The sequence below is a fragment of the Takifugu flavidus genome, chromosome 16, assembly GCF_003711565.1.
Source record: "Takifugu flavidus isolate HTHZ2018 chromosome 16, ASM371156v2, whole genome shotgun sequence".
NCBI classification, from domain to species: domain Eukaryota; kingdom Metazoa; phylum Chordata; class Actinopteri; order Tetraodontiformes; family Tetraodontidae; genus Takifugu; species Takifugu flavidus.
This window is the reverse complement of record NC_079535.1, coordinates 12,887,096-12,897,369: the sequence shown is the minus strand read 5'-3', so window position 1 is coordinate 12,897,369 and position 10,274 is coordinate 12,887,096. Positions and strand designations below refer to the sequence as shown.

At 48.5% G+C, this 10,274-nt stretch overlaps 1 protein-coding gene across 7 annotated transcripts in view; it reads left to right on the top strand.

Moving 5' to 3' along the window:
* The first annotated feature begins 8,564 nt into the window (after nt 1-8,564).
* The window catches only part of exoc3l4 (exocyst complex component 3-like 4), an 11,984-nt gene continuing 10,274 nt past the window's right edge, over nt 8,565-10,274 (top strand). Inside the window, exons 1-5 of one of the 7 annotated variants that reach the window (XM_057059332.1) lie at nt 8,633-8,699; nt 8,865-8,906; nt 9,224-9,300; nt 9,392-9,704; nt 10,121-10,246. In XM_057059332.1, coding sequence (XP_056915312.1) covers nt 9,503-9,704; nt 10,121-10,246 — 328 coding nt within the window. In that variant the 5' untranslated portion in view covers nt 8,633-8,699; nt 8,865-8,906; nt 9,224-9,300; nt 9,392-9,502. Of the gene's footprint in view, nt 8,907-9,223; nt 9,705-10,120; nt 10,247-10,274 lie in introns of all 7 variants that reach the window. The other 6 variants (XM_057059330.1, XM_057059329.1, XM_057059331.1 and 3 more) reach the window with 6 other exon arrangements.

The window sequence follows — 10,274 nt, the reverse complement described above, 5'->3', positions numbered from 1 at the left end:
GTGTGTTAACATCATCAGATGAATCGAGCTGATGGAAAGACTTAGCAACAGTTAGCGTGAAAGGACGGTTTGCTGTCTCAGCTGGAAGATCAGCCTGGAATCCTGATCCAGGCAGCAGCAGCAGCAGCAGCGAGGACGGTGGGAAACTCTAAATTATTTCTTTCACGCCACGTTTGCTCTGTGACTCTGACCTTTCCAGTGACGAACCTTGGATGAGCTCTTCATCGGAGCCAACAGTGTCACTCCTGGGAAAATGAAGGGCTTGGAGGAGGTTAGGGGGGGTCCCGCAGTGTCAATTATTTCTTAAATGTCACAAGCTGTTCTGAAGGAGGATTTTACATGGAGACACCGTCGGATGCATGTTTTAGAAAAAGTGGAAGCTTTTAGCATCACAATGTCTTCCACTCCCCAAACATTGAGCACAATGAGTATAATTCTTATTTAATCTTTATTTTCTTTTATTCAGAGGTTTTTGTCCCATTTTTAGCAGGACATCATGTGTCCGTGTTGAAGTCACAGTTTTACTTCCTCCATACTTATTTCAGCATTTCCTTTTTTCCTTTTCACTCTTCCTCTTTTTAAAAATGATTTCCTTAATCTTGTTCTTCCTTCCCTTCAAATTCAGCCAATTCAGTTATTTGAGCTCGACCGTCTCTCCTCTTTCTGCTTTCCTGTTTCATCATGTTCAATGCATCCATAATCTGGTCGCAACAAAAAGGCCTTTGGAGGCGCAGAGACGAGCCAGCAGCCAAGTGGGTATTTAAAAGTTCTTTATAAAGAGCCACTAGAGCCGCTCAGCCTTGTGTTTTTGATGATGCCCAAGAGCGCCTCACCGGGACTTTCATCTTCTGCTCCTGCTGCCTTCAAACGGACCCTGTAAATGTGTCCACGATGGGCCAGAGTACAGGTGTCCCCCCCAGCCCAGATCAATGGGACCTGCTGGACCTGGTCACAAGTCACAGGAGTAAATAGAAATTCAGAAAAATACTCAGTCATTTCAAGTTGAACTGGCTGAAACGATGGCTGCTGGCCTGGTTTAAAGGGAGGAGCATCGTTTGTAGGAGCGAGAAGCTTGGAAAGGTTAGAAATCTGTCGCTTCATTCGTGATTTTATTTCACAGATTGACTAAGAACAGCTTGACTTAATCTTATTCCGTCCTCAGATTTTTCTTTATGGTTGTAAGTAATTATGAGTATTTTCTCAAAATGAGAAAAAAAATATTGCACATTTATTTGTTGTTGTCCTGGAATCTCTGAAAGCCTTAAATGAACATTTCTCTAACGCTGGCGAGATCAGCACGCCTGAGGAGAGCGCGTCTCTCATCTGTGGCTGCAGCAGCAGATTCTGTGGTTGTTGTGGGTGTTTTTAGTGTCCATCACTCCACTGGTGAGTATTGATGAGCAACAGTATTATTTACTCTGCCTGCGTCTCCAAATGACAAATGCCCCATTTTTACACCCCGGCCATCAGACAAGTCACTGGCTGCACATTCAGGGCGTTAATGTCCACCTTGGCTGGAGTAAAATGTTCTCAAACGGGTCGAAATGTTTAACCTCATTACATAAAATTCCGGAGCGACACAAAGGCCGAACTGATGAAACGCAGCGCGGAGCTGCTGGAGCACTCGCAGATGTATGAAGAGCCCTCGCTGCATGGACGGCAGCCAGCCCGGAGCTCTGGCTCCTCTGAGGCCTCTCAGCCTTCGAGCTGGACGCCCACACGGGGTAAAAAAAAACACCTCCGTGCTGCGGCCGCGGCTGCCGAGAACGCTGGAAACCGAAGCTGCCGAGAACAGCCCGCTGCCAACTGGAAGCTGCGGCTGTTGTGGAGGATCTGCACGAAAAAGGCAAAAATAAAGTCAAAGTGTTGTTCCAAATAAGTTTCACAAACACTTGTTGGGATTTTTTTTAAGTTTTCATTCCCTAACTGTGGAAGTTAGCAGCACGCTAACGAGCGCGAAGCTCATCTCAACCCAACTGAAGTCCAACAAACCGGGTTTCCTGTACAGCTGATCGCAAAATCAAAGTTCTATTTCTGAAATTGCGATAAACTATAATTGGGTTTTGTACATGTTTCTGTTAAAGGGCGTTTTGGGCACAACGAGCACAGTAACTATCGTTAAATCTCGTCTCCCCAGACTGGACCTTCAGAACCTGTTGGGACGGTTGTAATTACAGCGGTTGCCTTGACAATATTGAATATTGCCCCTATTCATTTTGTTATTGATCAAATATTCAGCCTCCAGTGCTGCCTCGTGTAATCGAGAAAAAGTGTTTCCTTACAGTTTTGCAGCCAAACATCTGAGATTTCGATTTTCAAAATTCACTTCAATTTTTTTATTGCACATTTCTAAGGGTGATGGAGACCCAGATTGTTCGTTCCAAGCTATCATGTTTGCAGTTTACCTGGAGAAACCTCTCCTGAGACCTGGTTATTTGCTACAGAACAGAACACAAGGTCCAGTTCTTCTGGCCAACGGTGCAGCAGAAGCTTTAACTATTGATCCTGATGGAACAGCTCAGCGTCTCCATCCTTTCTCATGTGTAAACGAGGTGCGTGGGTGCGTCACGAGCACATCAGCACACACGACCAGTGGATTTTTATTCATAATCCCGCCGCCTTTTTGTCATTCAGCTCTGGTTGTTGGGTGAAGAGGCCTCTTCATCGGTTTGGGAATAATGTTCCTCTCAAACACGCAGCGCAGAGCACGGTTACTCCAGTAACCTTTTCTATGAATAGTAAATGTCACCATAATCAATTTTAGATGTGAGGGAGCGCCGTGGTGGGGCGGGGCTCCGCCCACTCTGGCGTTGATGGCGTGATGAGGTAAACAACCCTGGCGGTTATATATAATAATAGAATGTAATGATGCTCTCACTATTGTGATTAGCCTAGCGAAGCAAGCGAGCTAATGCTACCTTTCATGCTGAAAGGAGCATTTTCCCACTTTTTAGTGCAGCACCACGAGATGAGGTCACCATTTACGCAACCGGTGAGGAGAAATCTTAACACTCCAGATGTTGCTGCATGCTCACGTTTGCAGAGACAGAACGTGCCCGTCAGTCTGCCGTGGACCGGTTCCTCGTCTCCGTCTCATAACGCAGCAGCAGCAACCAGTAATTTCCTGCCAACGGAACGCAGACAACAGAGAGGGTGGAAATCTCACAGCACGCTATTATTTTCTCTTTTGGGAGTCGTAGCGAGAACACAAACAAGACATGGAGGAGGGTGTCCCAGTTACACCAGCAGGGACGGACCACAGCATGAAAAACCCCCCATTTGTGAGTTATAGCAAATGTGTGTACGCGTGCGGAGGTGGGAGCACGGTGCCGAGCCTGCGGGTGAAATGGACCTTCCTGTCAGGTCTGCTCCGATCCTCCAGGTCAGACGCAGCCCGGCTGCAGCTCAGCCTGAGCGGAGGTCATTCATCATCATCTGGGCCGTCTGACACGGGCCTGATGATGCTGCATATATTATTTAAAGTCCAAGTGCCGAGTCGCAGGAGTTTAATCTCCTGAAATCTGCAGGAGACGAGACCCAGCCGCCCTGGACGGTCCTCTCCGGGTCCCAAACGGGCTCAACTCTAACCTGCTTTCATCTAAGATGTGTGCTGCCTCTGTCCAGCACCGTTCACCTCTGGTCCGCCACACCAGTGGCTGGTGTTTCTCCTCCCTCTTCATGATGTTTCTCCTCTGCTGTCGATGACGTTCTGCCTCATTCGGACGCGGTGACGTTTTAAACACGTTAGTCAACCTTTGCTTCTGTTTTCTACAGCGCGCAGGTGTAACACAGGCTGGCTCTGAAGACCAGGGGGCAGTTTTCACCTCTGAATCCACATTTTAGAGGGAGGAATTTGCTCCTCTTCCTCAGAGCAAAACGACTGCCATGAAATTAAAGCCTGCAGGTGCAAACGCAAACACACCCTCAGAGAGCATCAGGGGTTTTTTATCTACCCACAGGTGTCAGGAATAACCCAGATCTGGTTTTTCCTCCCAACATCCATCAACCCCTCAACGAATATGTGTTTTCCTGACCTGTCAAAACATTTCAGCATGTTAGAGGAGCATTTGGATAGTTCTACCTTGACTGTTTCACTGTTATTTAATAGATTAATAGATACACAGGTGTGACTCATTAATCAGACGATACTCTCAGAGATGTTTTAAATGGAGCCCTCACATGGACTCCTGCACATCAACACATCCGTGAATCTGGGATGACCCATCAACGTGGTCTGTATGGCCTCTGTACGTCAGCTCACAGGACCTCCAGCAGCTCCAGGGGCAGCTCCAGGGGCAGCACCTGAGGCAGCTCCAGTGGCAGCTCCAGGGCAGTTACAGTGGCAGCTCCAGGGGCAGCTCCAGGGGCAGTTACAGTGGCAGCTCCAGGGGCAGCTCCAGGGGCAGCTCCAGTGGCAGCTCCAGGGGCAGCTGAGTTTTTTTATTTATCTTTAATGCAGGTGCAGCTCTGAAAAACACAGACCTCCGACGTCTGCACCTGTGCCGCCTCTGAGCTGGAGCCACTTTCATGAAGTAAATGCAGATACTTTCGACCTGCCAAAGTTGTGTCTGTAATGGAAGGATTACCCTTTTCCCATGTGTCAAAGTCTTCCTGATGTTAAGCACTTGGTTCTTCTGACCCTCCTTTAATTAAGAAGGCTGTTAATAGCTCCGTTCCGCAAGATTTGGCACCACCTGGTGGATAAAATAGAACAGATGAACCAGCAGCAGCTGCCAGAAATCAGAGTCTCCACAAACACAAGTATTTCCATCCTACAGGTTTGCTGCTGCAGATATATTTAAACATTAGTGAGGATTATTTTTGTCTGACAAGCAAGCAAATGCTGACGTTTGTTGTGAGCTGTTGCACATGGATTTGCATCAACAGGCGAAGAGACCGACAGCAGGAACTGAAATAGCCCCATGTGGTGTCGGGATGGAACCGAGCAGGATGGAGGGATGTGACGGGGGTCTGCAGCTGGTGAAGGTCTTCATCAGTGAACTCACAATCACAAAAAGGCAGATTTTTAGTGTGTTTGCTGTTGCTCCCATGTTGATTTCACAAATCCATCAGTACAATAAGCTAAACAGGAGAGGTGTGTCTGGTGGACGCGTGTAGGTGTTGATTTGTGCTTGTGTACTTGTCTGTGCTGCATAGTGACGACAAGAATTCCCATTTCACCTGCAGAGAGACGACATTTTGTCTGCTTCTCACAATTTTAAAGCTTCAGGGTCAATCTGGTTTAGGTTAGAGGTTAAATGGTGACGGTCGTGTGTGTGTGTGTGTGTGTTTGTGTTTCTTAAGAGACAGCTCGGCTCACAGCTGGGACACCCGGTCCTCAGGAGTGGGGCGATCAAGCCACAGGGGTGAGGGTTATTTTGGGAGTGGGTATTTTTGCACCTCCCCCTCCTCCGTTTCCCTCTATCCGTCTGCCGGCTCCCTCGTTCATTTGCATTTCTCTTTATTAACCTTCATCAGGGAGAATAAAGGAATGGTCATGCAAAACCCCTCTAAAAGCATCTATTCACCACAGGTGTGTGTGTGTGTGTGTGTGTGTGTGTGTGTGGTGTGTGTGTGTGTGTGTGTGTGTGTGTGTGTCTAAGGTGGATTGAAGGGATAAAAATACATCTGAGAGTGGAGGTGTGTTTGATGTGTGCGCCATGCGGCAGCGAGGCGGTTGAAACCTGAGCAGGACGCAGGTCTTTGAACGCAGCGCTGTGATGTCAAAACGCCACTTTGATTGAATAAATGGAGGGCAGGCGGGGCCGGAACCTACAGAGGAACTCAGCCACACACACACGCCCGTTCACACACACTCGCCGGTGTGTGGAGTGGACGGAGGAAGGTTGGAGGTGGTGCTGTGAGATGTGGAGCCTGATTTTACCTGAAACCTTCTGCGTGATGAGAAATCAAGTTTTCAGGCTGTGAATTCCAGCCGTTGCCTGGGCTTGTTTTCCTCCTCCTCTGAGCTCGTCCTGCCAGTGAGTTTATTTTTCATCCCCAAACAGGTTCCTACAGCGTGAACAGTAAAGCAAACAACCCCCATCTTAACTCCTGTTATTATTCTCCGAGCTAAGAAACCGAAGGAGTCACGAAAACAAAAGCGAAAGAATCTTTCGGGACTTTTCCTTTGTGCTGTCTGAATATTTTATTCCTCTCTTTTATTTGGAAAAAAGGTTTTCATGTCCAACGTCCCAGTCTGACCATCAGACTCAGCATCCAGAAAAAAAAACACCCTTTATAACGTATTTATCTTCCTAATAAGGGGTCAAGAGGTCAAGCCAGTCTCCAGAGGTGCAGTTTAATGGCGCAGCTGAGGCTAAACCAGCTAACGCCACTGATCCCTTTTCTTCAATTATTTACTATATTTGCAGGTCAAAGGTCACTGCAACCACATGCTGCACCGACTCCACCTGAAGAATAAAACCTTTTAAACATATTTTAAGCTCGACTTTGACGCCTAACCTGGAGCTGCTGCTGCTCAAAACAAGCTCTGCAGGAGGCTGACAGACTGACAGGATCAACAGGACGATTCAGCTGGAGGCGAGCCGACGGGGAGGATGTATGTTTGTCAGTGTTCTGGGGGGGGGCGAACGTATAAACTCTACTGGTGGGGTATCGTCAGGATACACCGACCACGGATTTAAATAAAGACATCCTGAGAACGGGGAAAAGAGTCTGTCAGTCATGCTGACATCAGTGAGACGGGAGGAGGGAAACGGCTCCAATCAGAGCGTTTCAGGTCATTTTATGGGCTGGAATGATGTCGTACTTCCTGTTTCTTTAGGAGTGCGCGAAAAAATGTTTAATGGAGTGGTTAGATCAAAAGTTCTTTTAGGTGCAGAGATTTAAAGCCATCGGCGTGTCAGTGATCTACTTCCCTATTTGCAGCCAAAACAGGAACTTGGTGTTTTGAGAGCTTCCTGATTTTCTCACCGCAGCTCCTTTCTCACCAAATCTGGAAAAGATAAATAAATAGCCACAAACGGGGGATTTGAAAACACAAGCGGCTGAAGTCAAACCTCTAATTAAGCTCCGACTACTGAGGCTAACCTGGTGGACGAGGTCCGACGGGGGGATTTCATGCCGAGATCCACACCCACCGGGACCGGAGGAGATCCAAGCAGGTGAATTTAGGAAAATAAAAACTTAAATACTGAGCTTGAAACGACGACAGCAGCTGCTCCCATTGGTGGCGTCACTGGATGGAACGCTTTAAAATCCTGGCGACACCTCGGCGCTAATGCTGCAGGTGTGAATGCAGCAGTAATGGGATTACTGGGAACGGTTCTCAGGGGAGCGCAGGTAGAAACTGGTTCCTGTGGGTGGGAGCCTAAAACAGCCCGGTGCTAACGCTAACGTTAACACACACACACACACACACACACGCGTTAATCTGACGTACAGCAGCCACTGACTGGTGAAGCCGCTGCTGTGGGGTTAATCTGGGCCTTGAGAGCGTAATGAGGCCATCCACCAACCTGGTTGACCTTTCTGTCACGGGAGAGCAGCGAGCTGGCGTCTGAGAACGCCGATAAAAGACAAAGCTGCTCCAGGAACTGCTCAGCTCGTCAGCTCAACCCTGTGGCTCGACTGTATCAGCACTTCATGCTGCTCACAGGATAATTGTGCACAATTATGGGGTTAAACCTTGTCATAGCTCTAAATTTGGTCTAAATTTGATTCAAGTTTAAAGAGTGTGTATCGATTATTTATTTAAGAGATGACCAAAGATAAGTTTAAGATATTGCATATCAGTTTTTATGTTTAATTTTCACACTTTTGACCCCGCTGGATGTCAACCACAGGTACACTGAGCAAAAATAATAAAGGCAAAGCACGTTGTCTCAAACATTGTTCAATCATCTGCGACGAATGACCACCCAGTGTTCCTGTTCCTGCTCATATCCAGCAACTCTGAACAGGAGTGGACCAAGATTTGACAGGCCACCACAACCTGATCAACTCTACGAGGAGATGTTGCTGCACTGCGTGAAGCAAATGGTGGTCACACCAGATGCTGACTGGTTTTCTGGTCCTCTTGGATCCCCCCTGACACTCAACGGTGCAGTGATCGTGCTGTCAGGTCCGTGTTGCGTTTATATTTGCATAATTTCTGTGTATGTTACACACTCACGGTCCTCATCACGTATGGTAAATACTGCCACCTAGCGGACGCGAGTGAAACTACAGTTTGGAATTTCCCCTTTTTTGGTCGGACTGTTTAATTATTTTTGTCGTGTTGTGAGTCCCGATTCATTCATTTCACCCCCTAAATCCTGGTTGTTTAATATCAAATTGGCATCATATGACACTATTCTCGGAAATAGTGTCATAGTAAACCTGGGCCACCTGGTTTCCCCGAACCAGGTGGCCCAACTTGCATGGGCAGTTAAACCAGTAACTAAATCGGTTCTAACTGAACAAATTCCGAAAATTCCCATGTCCTGTGACCTAGAGTTTTCAAGTTTGACCTACAGGAAAGGATTATTTTTTTTTAATCAATTTTTTTTAAACTTCTTTCAACGGCGCTAAATTGTTCCGGTATGAAGTTTCAGGTGTGACCTTGAGGAGAACCACCGCTATGAGCTTTGGCGCCACATTCCAGGTAGGGAAGGAATCACCTGCGAGTGTTTGCAGAGCAGGAGGAGGCGTCCAGCCTCAGTGGGGCGATCATGACGAGTTGTTGCTGAGTAAATGTGTGCGTGACGCGCCTTCGTGTTTCTAATCATTAACGGGACTTTTCACACGTCCACGCTGAGCTTTGTCTCGTCCTTGCGCGCGTCCAGAGGTCGAAGATTTCAGAGCCAAGGTTACTGTGGCGGAGCCTCCTGATCAATCCTAACCGGCTGTTTGACTTTCAGGAAGAGAAAGTAAAAGTATCAAAGGTGGATCCACCTGAACAGGTAAGCAGCCACGTCTTCTCTCTGCCTGTCGCCATAAAGTAAAACTTTAACTGCAGCTTTTGCATATTTGTATGAAACAACCTGCAAATTACAGTTTAGGCTGCTGCTGAAGTCGGTTAGAAGTTGTGTGCAGTTCTTTTTAAACCATTTTAATCCAGGATGATTCTGGACTGAAACCTGCAACACACTGATCCAGACACACAGAAAACACACATTCTGTGTTCCTGATGTCAGCAGCCTGGCGGGACACACGTTTGCTTCGACTCCTGCTGGTCAGACGTCTGTTCTGACGTGCGAATCATTTCTGTTGGGGTCAGGAAGGTCCGGAACCGTCGGCGGTGCACGAGAACAGACCCCCGAAAGGGCTGGAGCTCAGAGCGGAGAGTGTGTGAAGGTCGGTGGGGCCGCTGTTTCCCCAACAGGACGGCGAGCTGTTGCCAGTAAACACGGCTCACCAGAAACACTCCTCCCGCTGTTTCACACAGACCGTCCCGCTGAGCCCAGCGCACGCAGACGTCTCCTCGCCGCCTCCTCGCCGCCTCCTCGCCATCTCCTCGCCGTCTCCTCGCCGTCTCCTCACCTTCATTTTCCCGCAGATGATGGAGGCGAGCGAAGAGCCGGACAGGTCGTCCCCCGGGAGCAACGCCGTCGTGAAGGAGATGCTCGGCGGGCTTCGGGCATCGATGCGGAGCAGCTTTCGCCGGGTGGCGGAGAAGAACCCGCTGTCGCCCACGAGCAAAGGGTCGAAGGTCACGCCTAAAGGAGACGAGAGCGGGCCGCCGCCGCCGCCTTCACCCAGTGAGAATCGCCGTGTGTGTGTGTGGGGGGGGGGGGCATTCGTTGATATCGAGGGTTCGACCCGCATGTGTGATAGAGGTCAACCTTCATGTAACGGTTCCAAAGGTCGGCGGTCCAGCGTGCGCCCGTTATTGATTCGATCAAACATTCTTGTGGGCTGAGTGGATGATAAAAGTTCTCTCCCACACAAAACGTCTTAAGCTTCTTCTCATTCTCAGTCTGGGAGACGGCGGTTCTGTTTGGCCCCTCGGCCGTTTGTGCAGAGGCGGCAAAATCTGGAACTTTAAAACCTCTGCTCCTGAGCCACCTTAGCTTTTAAAGTCCTGTCTTTCCTGTTCTGACTCTCCAACCGCTTCAGGTTCCAGGTTTAAAACACACCAAAGTTTCTCTTTTAATCCTCCTCGATTCCCGCTCAGGTCCCAGCTGGAGCTCCTCTCTCACCTCCCCTCTGAAGAACGCCGGAGGATTTTTCATCAAGAAAGAGGAGGATGACGGAGAGCTGACTCCACAGACCAGGAAGGGTCTGACACATTCAAAGACCGGTAAGAACGCAGGAAAATTAAACCACAT